This window comes from Gossypium raimondii, chromosome 3, assembly GCF_025698545.1.
Source record: "Gossypium raimondii isolate GPD5lz chromosome 3, ASM2569854v1, whole genome shotgun sequence".
In the NCBI taxonomy this organism is placed as follows: Eukaryota; Viridiplantae; Streptophyta; class Magnoliopsida; order Malvales; family Malvaceae; genus Gossypium; species Gossypium raimondii.
The window spans coordinates 53362067-53379849 of record NC_068567.1 but is presented as its reverse complement, the minus strand read 5'-3'; the positions used below and the strand labels follow the sequence as shown (position 1 = coordinate 53379849).

General features: G+C 35.3%; 2 protein-coding genes across 2 annotated transcripts; one reads left to right on the top strand and one right to left on the bottom strand.

Moving 5' to 3' along the window:
* The first annotated feature begins 5361 nt into the window (after window positions 1-5361).
* Window positions 5362-8488, top strand: LOC105794691 (cyclin-D1-1). Its single transcript, XM_012623982.2, has 6 exons — window positions 5362-5899; window positions 6171-6257; window positions 6555-6653; window positions 6739-6940; window positions 7079-7209; window positions 7303-8488. Exons 1-6 carry the CDS (start codon window positions 5648-5650, stop codon window positions 7516-7518), a joined length of 987 nt encoding a protein of 328 aa, XP_012479436.1. The 5' UTR covers window positions 5362-5647; the 3' UTR covers window positions 7519-8488.
* A 7336-nt stretch (window positions 8489-15824) lies between these two features.
* LOC105794690 (uncharacterized) lies at window positions 15825-17097 on the bottom strand. Its single transcript, XM_012623981.2, has 3 exons — window positions 16658-17097; window positions 16379-16494; window positions 15825-16094 (listed from the first exon to the last, which is right to left on the bottom strand). The coding sequence occupies exons 1-3, from the start codon at window positions 16917-16919 to the stop codon at window positions 15978-15980; spliced, it is 495 nt and encodes a 164-aa protein (XP_012479435.1). The 5' UTR covers window positions 16920-17097; the 3' UTR covers window positions 15825-15977.
* Between the last annotated feature and the right edge of the window lie 686 nt (window positions 17098-17783).

The following is a 17783-nucleotide window of genomic DNA, read 5'->3' as shown; positions in this document are numbered from 1 at the left end:
CCATGGGAATATGGTTCAAAGAGCAACTACCTTATTCAATGCTTCTGCCTTGGTATACATGTACTCTTTCTGTACAATACTTTTGCGACATTCATCATCCCTTTATTATGTATTAAACATGTTTATATACATTTATTTGTTTTATTTTGCTTTTCATCTTGCATACTTTTAAATCAGAAAAAGAATACGAGTCTTTTTTATTGGTAAATTTTCGCAAAAGAAAATTAAAGATATAATAATGGCGTAAGCCTTAGGTCATAAGTATATGCTCCACAAACCATTTAATATGACATATTGGACCGAAAGCAAAAAAAATGTAATAGTCTCCAACTATGTCATCAGTCTAATAAATACTACAAGATTTCAACAAGTTTGATTTTCTTCTCTCCAATCACACACACAAGAAAACCATATTTTGATAAAATTTACTGATATGTTTTGATGAATATATATATATAATATGCAATTATTAAAATTTATGTTTTCAATGATCAAATAATTCAGGTTCGTGCATAGTGACAAAGTTAATTCCCAATTATTTTCTCTGCATGGCCCGTTTTAGAGAATCTAAGAAACCTAATTCCTATTTTTGTTCCCCAGACATTGGTATAATTATTTCACAGAGAATGAAAAATAATGGATTGAAGTGTTTGTTTTTTTATTTTTTCATTTTTAAGATTACAGTTAATTTAGAGATTGAATATCACACATGAGATATGTTATAGACAAGAATATTGACCATCGATTTTCTTACATTTAACATATTGTTTTATTGAAAATTCAAGTTTTATTAGGTTAATTGAATAGCCTGCCGATTGGCACGTCTCCGTTCTCTTTGTTTGTCCTTTTAAGTGATATGTTCTTTTAGTTTTTAGGGTTTATGTGTTCACGCAAGATTGAAAGCAGTTTAGGGTTTATGTCATCACGAGATTGAAAGTAGTTTAGTATGGAGAACGACTTAGCGAATTTGCGTATTGACAACAAGGAAGATGAGGCTTGGGAATTACATGGGGAGGAGGGATTGGGAAAATCTCTGTACGAGTACTGTCTAGTGGGCTATTTTCTCATAGCAAGCGTGGTCCACTTCCAAGCGGTGCGAAATGCAATGGAAAATCTCTCGCACCCACTTAGAGGGGTTCTAATATCAGATTTGGGGGAAAAGCACTATTTATTCAAGTTCTACCACAAGGTGGATATTGATCGAGTGGTTAATGAACCTCCATGGACTTTCAACAATCATCTATTGCTTTTCCACAGATTAAAAGGCGAGGAGGATCCATTACAGATCTCGTTGGTATATTCCTATTTTTGGGTGCAAATCTATGATTTTCCTCCTAGATTGTTCTCGAAAGGAATCACAAAACAATTTGAGGATTTTATTGGGATATTTATAAAATACGATGCAAAGTAGGTTTCTTGCTCCGGTATGAAGACAGCCTTGTGTTTGGGGGATTTCGAATGGGGGGGGAGAACTTAGGTTACTTTGGGATTCAGTTTGGAGGATAACACTACTGGTAGTGGTGGATAGGAGACAGGAGGTTTAAATGGAACTGGGAAGGACTTAATGGAGCATGATTCGAAGGACATACCCATTGAGAACATGGAAGGAAAGAAAAGACCAAGAAATTCTAATCAAGAATCATATGCTTCTAAGTCATCAAATTGGGAAGAACATAATGAAAGGATATCGATAGCTGCCATGTGGCAGGCTAATCAAAAGCAATGAAAATCCTAAGTTGGAATGTCCGCGGGTTGGGAAGCTTGCAGGAAAAAATGAGGCTTCAGCACGTACTGAATTCTTATAATCCTTAAATTGTCTTCCTAATATAGACAAAGTTGACTTCAGATCGGATGAATAAAGTTCGAAGGAGAGGGGGATTTTTTTTATGGCATCGATGTACCAGTAGAAGGGACACAATGGGGACTTAGCATTGAGTGGAAGACAGGGAGTACAATCACACTGAGAAGTTATTCAAAGAATCATATCGATGCGGAGATTGAAGAAATTGATAGTGTGCAAAAATAGTCTTTTACTGGATTCTACGGATCTTCTGATTTACGATTTAAAAAAAAAACTTAGAACCTTTTGAGAGGCCTTAGGCAAGATCAAAGTTTGCCTTGGCTAGTGTATGGAGATTTTAATGAGATCTTATATTCGTTTGAGAAGAAAAAAGGATTGCCAACGGAGGAAAGGAGAGTGGAGGATTTTTGGAGTGCTTTATTGGATTGTCAGCTAGAGGATTTAGAGTACATCGAATCGTGCTTCACATGGAAAAAGGGAAACTTCAAAGAAAATAATATTTGGGAATGGCTAGATCATGGTGTTGTAAACTCGACATGGTGGCTAGATTTTCCAGGCTTTTCACTTAGTCACTTGCCTCATTCCTTCTCAAATCATTTCCCTTCTGTTAACCATGACTAACGAGGAAATAAAATCGATTTTAGGTCTGGTGGGTATTGGAAGAATCTTGCGAAGGGAAAGTTCAACGACTATGCGAAAACAACCAAGGAAGGGCACCCATTCGACTAGATTTCTTTTCCAAAGGAATGAAAAAATGGATAGAGCGTCTGAAAAGGCAATAGAAAGTAGCAATAAAAGATCTTTACCGAAAAATTGCTCAACTTAACGAAAGGAAATTTGGGTGGCGTTAAAGGAGATGGCCCCATTAAAAGCATCATGAGTTGATGGCTTTCTAGTAATGTTTTTCCAAAGGTATTGGCATATTGTGGGATGTGGCGTTAGTGATTATTGCCTTGGTATCCTAAATGGAGGTAATCCATCAAAATCCCTAACTACCACACATATCGTTCTTATACCAAAGGTTGCTCAACCTTCTAGTTTGAAGCATTTTTTTCCCAATTAGCTTATGCACTGTACTTTACAAAATTATATTGAATGCCATAGCAAACCGCTTTTAGAAAGTTCTTGATGCGTGTATTGGTACAACACAAAGTGTTTTTGTGCCAATGAGGCTTATTACGAATAATGTGTTACTTGCTTATGAACAAAGCATATGACCGAGTTGAATGGGATTTTCTACAGTGCATGATGTTAAGAATGGGTTTTGCGGCTTAGTGGGTAGAACTCATGAGTTGCATTAGTACTGTTTCATATACGATGGTGATTAACGGAGAGGTAAGGAAGAGGTTTAGACCAGAACGTGGGCTTCGTCAAGGTGACCCGGTTAGCCCGTATTTGTTTCTAATATGTAGTGAGGGATTATCCTCCCTTATGCGACTAGCAAAAGATGATGGTTTGGTATCGGGAACAAAAGTATGTAGGTAAGGGCTCATAATTACTCACTTATTATTTGCAGACGACTGTATCTCATTAGGGGAAGTTACTAAAGAGGGTGCGAATTGTTTAAAGAACGTTTTGCAAGAATATGAAATCTACTCAGGACAATATTGTTTAAATATTGTTTATTAAATTCAATCTAATATTAGTTTTTATGTTTTTAAAGATTAAACATTTAAACTTATATATTATTAACAAAGCTTTATAAATTAATGAAAATTTAAAAATAATTAAATATAATTTAATTAATACATACAATCAATTTACGCGTCATAATAGTAATAGAAGATACACATAATTACTAAATATTTAAATAAAATAATTAAAATTTTAAAATAAAAATAATAAACAAAATTGAATTATGAATTTAAAACAATGTAAGCTTGATTGGAAGAATCAATCACCTCTATTTCTATATAGTGTACAGCTGTTATTTTGCTAGTTGAATGAAGATATTAAATCATTCCACGTACAATACATATGAGTGATGATTGGAGTAAGGGCGGCACACTTCACTTTATATCCTTTCACAAACTATACATTACCTTTTTCAAGGGTTCAATTTGTTATATATCATTTCCGTTTAAAACCATACATAACTGCACTTCCCTTCTCATACTGTTACCCTTCTATTTCTTTTACTTTTAATATATTAATTTCCTAATAAAATTTATTGTCAGCTTGATTGGTATCAATGTTACAGGTGGACGTGGGTTTGAGTATGTTGGAGTGTATTATCCTCTTATTCTGAGCATTGTATCAAAAAGAATAGATATAATAAAAACTTATAATGCGGTTGATGTTAAAAAATGAAGAAATTTATTAAAACAAATCCTAAACACCCTTGAATGCGTTAATGCTGTCAAACAAATCAAATAATGTCTATATCCAATTATGCGAGTATATATATATTGATAAAATTATGGGAGTATATTTAATTTCTTGAGTTGATTTATAATGATAAAATGCATATGGTGATAATGATTTTTATTAAAAAGAAATTATAATTAATCATTTCCAGAATGAAAAAGCTTAATTGGTAATATAGGTAGATTGATTCTTTGGTGGCAAAATTTTGAAAATTAGATAAAATGTAATGAGAGCCCTAGAAAGTTGAAAATGGTTCTGGGGTTAGTATTGATGCACGCAAAACTTGAATGGTGGGGTGGAGTGAGTAGGTGGTTTTCATATTGCACATGGTGCCACAATAATATATATATATATATATATATATGTATGTATATTATAAAACTGGGATTCAGTAATAATGATAGCAATGCAAAGATTTCAACATAATTGTCATTGGCATATGGAAATTGTAACATATTTTCACTTTCCCATCATCATTTTGAATCAATGCCCATTGCCATTGCCACTCCTATCACTCAAATGCCCCAAATTATAATCCAGTAGTTTTATACTACCATCACTTTCAATGGAGATATTTTTCTTGTACCTATTATATATGCTTTTTACAATTGGGTGGAAATGAATATTTGATGAAAATTGGTAAAGGCAGCAAGAAACAAGTGTGTGTAAAAATGTTGTGTGAAAGTGAAGCTGCAAAACGGGAGGTTATGAGCCAATAAGTGCAACACTATTATGGATGAACTGTTTCAACTGGATACTCACTATTCTGTTACAACCATATATAAATCATTTAAAAGGAGTTGAGGATGAGTTTACATAAATAATATAACTAAAACAATTACTATTTTGGTTTTATTAGAAAAAAACATGTTTCATACTTTTAAAAGAATAAACGATACGTCTTCTATCTATTATTATAATTTTCTCATCTCATTTATTTAACAAAAAAACTACTTATCCTTTCATTTTTCTTCATTTAAATAATATTTTTCGTAATTAGGAACAACATTTATACACGTCATTTAGTTTTAATCATCATAGAACTGGTGGTAATAATAACTCCCGTACCTTTTAAACGCCAACCAACAAAACCTCGTCATTAGTACCCTCCAAAAATGGAATCCCGTTTCCCGGGAAAATCCTACCCCCCCCCCCCCAATCAAACCCTAAAATTAAAAAATATAAAATTAATAAAAATCCTCAGATTTTATATCCCAAGTCCCAACCCAACAGATACAATTCAACAATCAACAACTTCAAACCCAAAACCATTCCTCCTTCTCTCCCTCCTCCTCCTCCTCCTCCTCCTCCTTATCCGTCGCTCACCCGCACACCGGCACCCGTTTTAAAATATTATCTCCGCCGCTTTGTTTCGACATCGGGGATTTCTAAATCTACTGGTGGCTATGGAGAGATAATGAGGAAGTTTGAGCGGCTACCATTGCCGTCATCGTTAGTATCATCAAAACCACTATCAATATGTCGTTATCATGTTCCGATCGCTTCACGGACTTACTCTGCGCCGAGGATTCCGACGAGGTGTTATCCGGCGAGTCGCCGGCATGCTCGTCGGAGCTGGACTCTCAGGCGTCCTGCATCGAGGAGTCCAGCATCGATGGCTTTATTGAAGATGAGACAAACTTCGTCCCCGGATTTGATTACCTTGCTCGGTTTCAGTGTCAATCTCTTGACGCGTCGGCTCGAGAAGCATCGGTTGCATGGATTCTAAAGGTAAACTGTAACTGACTATACTGTTCAAACTATCTCTGTTCCACGATTTTACAATAATGCCTTTGGTACACTTTAGTTAAAAGTTTCACGGTTCTGCTAAAATGCACCCCGTCAATTCTTCTTTAAACTTTAAAGAAAAATGAAAAAGATCTCACAACAGCCGTTTAATGGACGGAGCTGAATAGTTGATTGGCGGCTGTTACTTTCAACTTTTTCGATTTAACTTTTTCCAGTAATGCTAATATCATATGTCCTTTTTGTTTGTTTGCAGGTACAAGCATATTACAATTTGCAGCCTTTAACGGCTTATCTTTCCGTCAACTACTTGGATCGGTTTTTGTATTCCCGCCGCTTGCCGGTGAGCTTTTGTTTCTTTCACTAAAACTTATTAAGGAAGGATTATTTAGTGGATAACAAATTTATGTTGGCGGAATTTGAGTGATTACTGTTTGATGCGATTATGTTTGACTTTTCAACAACCATGAAAAATTGACAAGGACATGAGTAAGTCAGTAATAAATTAAAATAAAAGCGAGCTTCAATTTTTTAATCAAATAGTGGCATGCATTATTGTTAAAAAAACACAATAATTAAGGTTGAATCTCAAATATTTCAATTTTTAAAGAAAATTAACGGAGTTCCTTTTACTATTCAGCAAGCTAGTGGGTGGCCATTGCAACTTTTATCTACTGCTTGCTTGTCGTTAGCGGCCAAGATGGAGGAACCTCTAGTTCCATCTCTTTTAGATCTTCAGGTATTTGCCTGTAAATTATTATATGTTTTTTAGTAATTCCATAGATTAGTGTAATTTCAACAAAATGGTGCATGTGTATAAGCAGGTAGAGGGTGCGAAATATATATTTGAACCAAAAACAATTCAAAGAATGGAACTGCTTGTGCTAACGGTATTGGATTGGAGACTGCGATCAGTAACACCATTCAGTTTCATTGATTTCTTTGCATGCAAGCTCGATCCAACAGGAACTTTTCTCGCCTTTTTGATTTCAAGGGCGACCGATATTATTTTATCCAATATCAAAGGTATTATTTCTCTTTCTGTCGGTTGATATAAATACGTGCATATATAAGCCAACTTTTGTATTTGGAAACATACTTATATACATGCATATACGATAATAAAAAAAGGGATTATAATAATCCATTTGATATTGCCAACAGAGGCGAGCTTTCTAGAGTATCGGCCATCAAGCATTGCTGCTGCAGCGATACTTTGTGCAGCCAATGAGATACCAAACTTATCTCTTTTTAATCCTGAACATGCTGAGTCATGGTGCGATGGACTGAGCAAGGTAAGTTCACTTCATTATGTGTAAAAAAATTGTGAGTCTTAGTTGAATTAGAAACTCTTATGCCAATTTCGGACAATATCCAAATATTTGCAGGAGAAAATCCTTAGCTGCTACAGGTTAATGCAAGAGCTTGTGGTTGACAATGCCAGGAGGAAACCACCCAAGATGTTACCTCAGCTTCGAGTATCAATCCGAGGCAGAATGAGGTCCAGTGACTCATCTTCCTCATCTTCTTCATCACCTTCATACAAAAGGAGAAAATTAAATAACTGCTTGAGGGTGGATGATGATGACAGAAACTCCAAGTAAGGGGAGAAGGGGAAATAATAAATAAACAATAAATAAGGGGGAGAAAGGAAAGGAAAAATGGTGGCCCTAGTTGTCTATAAACCTCAATATATATATATATTGGTTGGAGGGTCAGGGTTTTGAGAGTAAATTGACCTTGGAGAGTGATGTAGATTCTATAGTATAAATATATAAATGTGCATGTAAGAGTTTGGAGATGGATTAAATATAATGGTGGGTGGGGTGGCTGGCTTTGCAGATTCCCAAGGGAGTGGGGGTGTTGGTTTGTTACATAAATATATTGGTGAGAGAAAGTTAGGGAAAAGAAAAGCATGTTTAATATTTAGAGGAAGTCATAAGGTGTGAAAGGCTAGAAGAATTGATTGTTGAACGAACATATGAAAGGGTGGGGAGGAGATGGCGGGTCCCTTAACCACAGCCGAAAGCAAAGCAGAGGAAATTTTCTGAGATGGGTTTGGCGGATTTACGGGTTCAACGTTGAAGCTTGAGCTGTTTTTTGTGGTCATTGAGATCATGAGATTGATTAAAGTCAAGCTTCCCATCTGATGAAATAAATTAAATATCAAAACCAAAGGAACAATAAATTTGGGTTTTTTTTCGAGTGGATTGTGTGTTCACGCGTTTGGCATGTGTGGCACGCAGGTGTGTATGTGTGCTTTTTTGGCGGGAAATGCCTCTTTCTGTTTTTTTGTTCAGTTCCTTTCTTTCTTAATGGCCTTGGCCTAACCTATTACCGGATTTTATCCGGTGGTGTTCTTGCGTGCGATGGTAACACGTGTGCATATATTTTTCCTTTTTTATTTTAATTATTTTATTTTTTTCTACAAAAACAAATTTCCTCCGAGGAGAAGGAAAACCTCTTTCATGACCAGTTTTTGGTCTCAACATATACGAAAGGTCTTTGGGGCCTTTTTGAACTTTGTTGTATTCAATTCGTGAATAAATAAAAACTCATTATTTAGTATTGTAATCTCTTTCTTCTTTTTCTTTCATTTCAATCTTTTCTTTTCCTGTGCACCGCCCGTGATCGACATTACATAATTTGTAGTTTTCCCACAGGTTTTATACTGTAACTGTAGCAAAAGAAAATCGAATTCCATATTTTGGCCCAAAGGAGAAGAAACTTGAATTGAATGACTGGAATTTAGTGGAGGCATGGATTGAGAGAGTGAGTGAAGGGACTAGAACTTGGTCCCGCAGGCAATAAAGAGGGTTCAATTCATGAACACGACCCCCGGTTCCCGGTCCTAATTGGGAGTTGGCACTAGCGAGCGCCCCATGAAAATGGCAAGCAGCTGGTTTCCTCTCTTCCATCCTTAAATATCACCCAACTGTTGAGTGTTGTGTCATCCTCAACATTTCACTCTTTAATTTGTACTCGGATTTCTTAATTAATTATCCCATCCAGATGTATGGTTAGAAAGCCTCTTTATTTATTACATCCGTGATAAAAGGAGCGATACAAGTGAGATGAGGCAAAGAGGTTGAAAAAAGCAAGCTCCTTTTCCATCTACAAATAAGTTTTATCCTAACATCACATATACGAGAAAACAGTCCGCCAAAGTTGTCATTTTGCCCGACATAAGATTACAACAATAACCTTTTAAAGGAAGGGTGGTGCGTAACAACCTAACCATGCATCTTAGGCCAACTCAACCAATCATCATGCAAATTGCTTTTATAACCTTATCATCACCTCCACTCCACTCCAAACACGTGGTATTCTCACTCCTTAACCATGCTTCCTCCCATTCACATCCCTGCCCTTGTTCTCCAACTCGATTATTGACATTAAAAGTATTATATATATGTGTGTGTGTGTCCGTGGACCACGGCTAAAGTAAATCCGACACTAGGTGACAATTATTCATCGGTACTATTTTATCCAACTCTCTTGGACCTGTTCGCAGTTAGCTTCTGACATCTATATTCTTCCCCACATATATATATATATATCAAGGACCACGAACCACTAATTTTATCATCAAGTCTTTGTTTAAATTCTTCCAAATTTGTTTACTTTTTAATTACAGTCCTGGCTAGCTTTACCAAACAAAGGCTTTCTGATTTTACTTGTTCCAATAGTACCATGAATCTGATAATCAAACGTGTCAGAATCCATTTGGGTAATATAATTATGACGAATCCTTTTGTAAAATCCTGGGATTCTCCAATCGATTAATGAGATTTGGTGTTTCCTCATTAGTGCAGCCAAGTGGGAGCCATGACGATATTATCAACAACCCAAAAAAAGACAACTTCCATATTAAAACTAAATGCTAACATTTGATTCTATTAATCCCCCAACAGCCCACCCCGTGCTGGTAAAGCCACATGTTTGGATTAATCTACAGGTTTAGGAAATAAATGGGACAGATAATAGGCCAAGGTGTAGGAATACAATGACGTAATTATTAGTTAAAGAAATAGCCTTATTTAATTTTCCATTACCATAGATTGTAAAGTCTAACTAAACAGCAATGCCTGTACTACAAAATATCGCTTTAGGCATGTATAGAGGAATATTGTGTAGGAATACTAAACAGTTATATATTATTTTATTGAATGGCGTTTTTGGAACGACGCATGCATGATGATGATGGGGTGGAGCGTATAAACGTAACCATCAAGTAGGGGCAGTGATAAGGACGTGACGTTTTGGTGTTTGGGGGGAAGCTTTTAACGAGCGGAAAGAACGAAAGAGGATTTGGATTTTGTGAGCAACAGGTTCCCACCATTATCGACACCAATTTTTTTTTTTTTGGGAGTTTTCCTAACAACCCTTCAATTCTTTTTTGTGTTTAACATAAAATTTATTAAATTTCGAAGGATTAAAATTAAATTATTATTTCTTGTGAGGGCCAAAAAATATTTGTTTTTCATTTAATCAAAGAGTTAAAAGGACATAAATTATTAGTTTTACAAAGATGATAAATTTTATTGTTATTTTATTTAAATAAGAGTAAAGGTATCTATCTACTCTTCCTATCATCCTAGAATGTTAACAGATGATATGAATTCAGATATTTGTAAATTTTATAATGTATTCAAAACTATTAGCATTTTATTAACCATAATGAAGTGCATAAAACCCTTAATTTAATGGTAAAGTTGGGAACTTTAGGATTTTAAGTTCAATTCTCATCCTCTCTCCCTATGTATATTCAGATTTATTCTAATTAATTGAAATTGAGTTGATAGTTGGATTAGAGGAATAGGCATAGGGCGAAAAGGGGGTAAATAGCCTCCAACTAAGCACATCCTCCTTATCTTTGCACTTATATATAAAAAGGGGGAAAACCATGCCCACACACTCTTTTATTTTTTCAAAAATGATGTTTAAAGTGAGGAATCCAAAGTATAAGCCCAAATGCCAAAATTTCTTTCACCTCCCTATATATGAAAAGTGAGGGGGTAAGGGTAGGGTGCAGAATCTAGCTCTTTTACCAACTCTTTTTTGTTAGTGTTGAGCATTTTCTACTTTAGAACATGGGAATGACAAAATTGGAGGACCCCTAAAGTTGAGCCTTTTGAAATATGGATTTTTCGTTGTAAAAACAACCTCGTGGGGTTCTCTGTAAAAGTTCATATCGGACCCCCATTTTGTTAAAAGACTTGAAAAGCTAGAATGATATGCTCAAATTTCTCAGATATGGTTATGATTTACTGCTGAATTCAAGACACTTGCATATTTCTCCTCTCCATTGGGCGCTTCAAAAAAACCCAAGTTGTCCCCATTGGACCTCAGTAATCAGTTGGTGAGTTAAAGAAAAAGAAAAAGGTGTAAATATTATATATTGATCATATATATACATATGTACCCCTTACTCTGTACCTCGGATGAAATCCATATTTTGTCTCTTTAATTATTTGAACATGGACCGCCACATATCTCTATTTGGCAGGTTCGTTCAGTACTTGATGCCATGGAAATGCGTATATATGTGAGTCCTATAGAGTCGTATGTTGTAGACTATGGAATAAAGGTATATATACATATAGATAAAGATAGGTTTGTGTTGGTAGAGGTGGAGTGGTGCAGAGGCCCAGTTTTTAGCTTTCCAACTCACAATTATACCATCTTTGGATGCCATTGGAATTAAAAGAAAGGTGAAAGGGGATGGGTGGATGGTTACGGGTGGCTACTCTCGAGGGAGCGTTTGTTACAGTTCTCAAACATGTTCTTTATGTAGCTTTTGTCATAGTGGCTGCCTGCCTGCACCCCCCCCATTTACAAAGAGTGGAGGGAGAGACAAAAGAGTCTTCCATTCAATCATCACCATTCAATGCAAGGACCCCTTTTGCAATTAATCACAGTTTAGCTCAAGACACACAACGTGAAAGCTGAGAGACATGCATCACCAAAAAAAAAAAAAAAGAAAAGAAACCAGGAAAACAGCGTAGAAAAGTAACAGCTGTAAATAAAAATATATGGTAATTGAAAAGCAAGTTTAAAAGGGTTTTCCAAAGTACAATATGAAAGTAAACATTAAGATTGGGGTGCAATGCCATGCATGGTTTAATTTTTCAAACCCAAATCTTTCTTTAATCCATCTAATTATTAACTAAGCTAGCATAGCACCGCTTCAATTTGATATAGATATGATATAAGGTTAATGCAGATACTTTTGGTCTGACTTGTCCCATCTGATCTAAACAATGTGCATATGGTAAAGCGTGAGAAAATATCTGATATAGGAAGTGCATTCCAACTCAAAATCCCACCTCACAAAATATTTTCCAACTCCACGACAAGGGAAATAAAGGAGCATGGAGAAGTAAGATACTACTAGTTTGGATCTTCATCATATATATTGGAAAATCTTCTGATAAATAAGCTGGAGAATGGAGACCAGATATAAATTAATACACCCATAGCTTTTGATCCATTGCTGTCAACAAAGTAAAGCATTCGGCTTTAGAATTTGTCATTTGCAACACCCAAATAGCCCAAAAGGTTGAATCAATGGAAACGTGTTGATTGTGGAACACAAATAGTTGATGAATGGGTATTCCAATAAACTGTTTCCAACTTGATTAATTAATTCTACATATTTTGGTTAAAAAAGAAAGAAAGAATGACGGCTTTAGAAAACCATTCCAGTTGCTAAGATTTTTTTTTCTTTTAAAAGGAAAGAGAGTTAATTAGCACATTGCTTTAATGCAGAAGGTCCCTCCATTTACTGGACACCCTTTTCAACATACTTTAGAAATTTGTTTAAAGGCTTCGTCCTTCTATTGGTTTTAAAATTGACTTTGTTTTAATCAGCAGCCCCATTTCATAATTAAATTTACAACTTAATACTTGTACCATACTCTGTCATCCATATTCATTGTAATTTGCTGTCTACTCTTTTTTGTGTTCATTATGTCCATACGTACTCACAGTTTTAGGTTTATTTATTTATTGTCTATTTCTTCAGGACGTTGACTTGGGTTATCTGTATAGGAGATTGATGAATTATATAGTAATACATAGTTAAAAATCTTTTTAAAATACAGATAATTAATATTTTTAATCATAAATTAGTGTGAGCTGTGTGTATACAAAAATTACAATCATTTAGGTAAAATGGAGAGTTTCATTCTGATTACAAGTTATCGATTAAAAAATGTGGTTTTGTTGGGAGTTATGAAGCACAACACAAACGATCTGTATGAAAATGGGGCAAGTGTTTTGACACCGAAGCCTAGACTTCCAATAACAACCCTCTAATTGGGCTCAACTTATTACAAACACAAATGAGAGAGCCCAAACTTGATGTGTTGTGTTGAAAAAAATGGGCCTAAAGTGATTCCTTTTCTCTTTTTACTTTAATCCTTTAACCCACAGTGTGAAATATGCCTTAAGTTGGTACACGTTTTCTTTTTCACTTTACCTTCACGAACTACTGCTTGAAATTTGTGGACCAATATCACTAAATTATTAGCAAATTACGTTTTAATTATTTAACTTCAGATGACTTATTGGATGGGGATCAACAAGTGTCTGATTTTGATGATGATGCTCCCTTGGCTGATGATTTCCTTCAAGGAAGTGTGATGAAGATGAAGGCACCCATTTGTTAATTCCCTGTAAATTCTTTATTTACATTAGTAAGATCGAATTTAATGGCTTATAGCAAATATGATTTTGAGCTTCAAGCTTTTCGTTTATTCAATAGTTTGATTTGTGTGCCAAGTACTGCTTAGTAATGGTCCTCGATGAGTTTATGCTTTAGGAACTGAAAATTCTAGTTTGCAACTATCTTGTTCTTCAAGTACCCATATCATGAAAGTGGAAGTTGGCATGTGGGTGCCTGCCACCCATGCAATTAAAAATTTGGGATAAATGGAAGACTTGGTCCAAATCATTAAATCATTATTTTTTAATAAAATTATTAATATCAATAGTTTCTAAATCTAGAGTGAATTTTTCTGAAGTTATCTAAGAATAAAGGCAAGTTTGATGATGAATCAAAAGATAAAAAAGAAAACAAAAAGAAACCATAATACTTTATGGTTGGATGAAAATTTTAATTCTATAAATATAACTAAGAAATTGGTTGTTTCTTAACGTCAATAGTAGAATTAATAAATTCCATTAGTATCGTATCAAATAATAATTCATAGTATCGTGTCCTTATGTTATTGTACCAAATAATAATTCATATTATGATGGTCGACTCTCTCTTTCTAGAATTTTCTAAAATTTTAGTGTTCGTTTCCCTACATATAGTGGTTATAGATTAATGAGTTAATGTTATTAGTGGATTTCCTTTGATTATTTCTATACTTATCGAGCACCAACAGAAATAATGTGCGAATGGCAAACACCATTTCATTCAACTAAGTAATTAGCTTACCTGTTTTCATCTCAAAAGTCAGAACCATCCATTCTAGCTTCATCCATCTCATCCTATTTCTCTCAAATTTTCATGCTAAATATTTAAAGGGGTGAAGAGTGCCAATGCCATTGATTAGTCGCGTTGCACAATGTTATAAACTCTAATTCTTACTTGTATCTCGAAACTTAAATTATCCTCACGAATTGGTAAAGCCATGTTCTTATCCAAAAAGCCTGTTTGAAAAATGGCTTACATAAAATAACAAGAAGTGCAACTTGTCAAGGAAATAATGAAGTAAATAATCTTTTCATTCTAGGAAGGGTTATTCTCGAGAAATTTCTTGACCAGAAACATGTTCTTAGACTATTTGGAGAAGGGAAAGCTTGACAGATTTTTGTCTTTCCTTTTTCTGCAAACTGACTAGAATTCAAGTACTAAATCATGATTTAAGCACAGTTTCTTACTATGCAAGAGATGCAACAAGCTTTGTGATAAAGCATAAAAGCATCACCATTATCACCCGCCATAGCTTGATTTCCTTTGGCTTCCTTCCAAACGTGCATGTTTGGATTTTGAAGGGGATACAATCACTAATTAAGCCCTTGCTTAAATCCTACAGCCTTGGGATCATAGAACAGTTTGAGAGTGCTGCTTAAATCACATCCCTTTATTCAAACTTTTCAATCCAGATCATTTTCTAATTGCCTTGTTTGGATTGTTTTATAGCCTTTATCAAGAATGTCCTCTTCTAAATAACTCAATTCAATAATTGACCCAGAAACAAATATCTGGCATGACAATAACTAATCACGCTTCTCTCACACTCTTGTTCCTGTGGATGTTTGGCCAATGTTAGGATTTCTCTAAATATGAGTATTTGAAGGTTACAATTTCTCCCCGTATTAGGTTCTACCTACAGAAGATTCAAGTTTTGATACGAGTACTTAAATTTTTGTGAAGCTCACTTTTTTTTTTTTTTTAATGATGAGAATAGGTATTTAACAATTTCTTGCACAGTGAATATGGAGGATTTGGGACATTGTGGGTGGAGCCTTTCACCGGTATGTTCATTGTTGCTTAGAGAAGAAGAAACCTAGAGCCTATGTTATCCGGACTTGGGGTTGAGCCTAGAATACGAATATGTTTTTAATATATTTATTATTTTTTAAAAATTTCAGTATGGGTCCTAGAAAGAAAGGAAGAGTTAGACTAACATAACTTGGAGCACCTATGGCTGCAAGGGCATCAGCCCAAAACTCGCCCAAGTGATTTTCTCATCATAATTCATAACATTCTCTTTCATATTATCATCGTGTTTGTACTGTAGTAACTCATCAAGCTTAGAATATTTTGTATAAAATGTTGATTGGAAGACTTGACTTGTTATCAGCTATGATGATACAACGTGCTCTTCTGAACTCTGAAGCTATGCACAAGTTCTTTATTTCTTGAAACATATTTCAATTTGGGAAGCTGTGATTGCAAATAAGAAATCTAAGTTACCATCTTCATTCCTTTGGGTGAATTTATATTTTTATATAGTTTTTGGGGGGTTCGTAGTGAAGTTGTAGTTTATTGCCACTCCCAAAACCCAATCTTATCTTTACAAATAAAATCCGAAAACAAACACTATTAGCTTCCAAACTCAGAGATGCTCTGTAATGAAGGCTGCCATGATTTTGAACTCATTGCAGCAGTGTTGGCAGGCGATGTCCTTGGGCGTCGTCTTTCATGTTTTGTCACCTGAGACTGTTAGAAAATAAGCGCCCATGTATTTAGGAATATGAATGAGAATGCTAGATTTAAATGAAACATGAAAATTGTTTCAATTGATTTTGTTAAGGATTCGTGAACTTCATCAGATCTTTTAAGTACTATCCTTTTGGGTTGATGAGCTTTATGAATTCGTTCTAGCCTAGAAGGCTAGCGTATATATTCGTATGAGGTCATTGTCTCCATACCAGATTCTGAAATACTAAAATCTAATGAACTACTAATGATAAAGCCTAAGGAGGTGGCGAATGGAGACATACTTGGTAGGACTCTGAACTTCGGTTATTCCCTTGTTCATGCTGCAACTTTTCACTTGATTCCAGGTGTTGCCTTGTCGTTTTTGCATATTTCTTTGCCTTTAGAACCTCCATAACCTCTGCAGCAGCGGCAGCAGCGGCAGCAGCAGGCAATACACAAGTATTAGTTTCTTGATCAAAACAATTAAGAACAAATATATAAGCAAGTAATATAATCAGGGTTTCGGGGGGGGGGGAGCGGAAAAATCTCATAATCTTGTGAAAAATAAATACGACACACACCCTGAGAAGTGACAAGGCGATAAGCATGGCCAAGGGCGAGAGTATCAGAAGGACGAAGAAGCTTGACACGAGTGAAGCGTACGGCCTTGTCGTCTTGGTTGGCGTCCTCAGAGGGAGGCAATGGTATGATGAGCGAAACATAATGGCCTGGATTCGTTCTCATCACTTCACTTGCAAGAATAGGCCAATAGAACCTCTCTATCCTCCCACATGGATGTTGTATCACCAACGCCGCAGCATCTATAGCCTGACAGTTCCCCATCTCTCTGTCTCCCTCAGTTTAAGACTGAAATGAAAGATAAAAAGAAGAAAGGAGGGATGAGGTTAAGTAAAACACTAAAACAGCAGTCTTTTTCTATACAGCTCTCCCTACCACCCTACCCATGCATGTATACAAATAAGAGACTGGCTGAAGCAGGCCGTCCCTCATTTCAAAAACCGCATAATTATTGATATAAGATAATAAAAAATAAAAAAGGGGTTGTTATTAGATTATGATTGTTACTAATTAATGTTATAATATACATTGACAACTTTAAGGCATGACGAACGAGCACCAGCACTAGGCCTCGGAAAGCGGCACGACCTCCACGTGGAGAAACAATGTTACGAGTTTGGGAAGTAGTAGTAGGCATAGGTCGACGGGGTCAAGGGTTGAACTTGAGAGAGCACATACATCCAAAATATGTATAAAAAATATATATTACCATATGTCTAACCCATGCCTATTGGATGTAGTGGTAAAATTTTTTGGTAACAAGCATAACCCTAAGCCTAAGTGAAGGTAAGTGCTAACTACTAAGCATGCGTGTGATGCCATGGTGATTCCTTCTGGCATGGCTAGAAAATGACAACCCCGCCACCACCTGCACCACCTTAGCATGGTTGTGCCTAGCTCCATAGGTTTTTACCCTTTAGGCTTTCGTCCAAATCCCCAACTCCAATGGTGCTTGCATTTTTTAACCCTACTATATATTATTTGGTATTTAAATTTAGTTTTAATGTTTAGTTTAGCATATTTTAAAATTATACATGAATTTTTTTAAATTTGATATTTTTTTGTTTCATTCAAGTATTCGATTTTTTATTTTGATGTTCAATTTAATACTTAAAATTTATTTTTTTC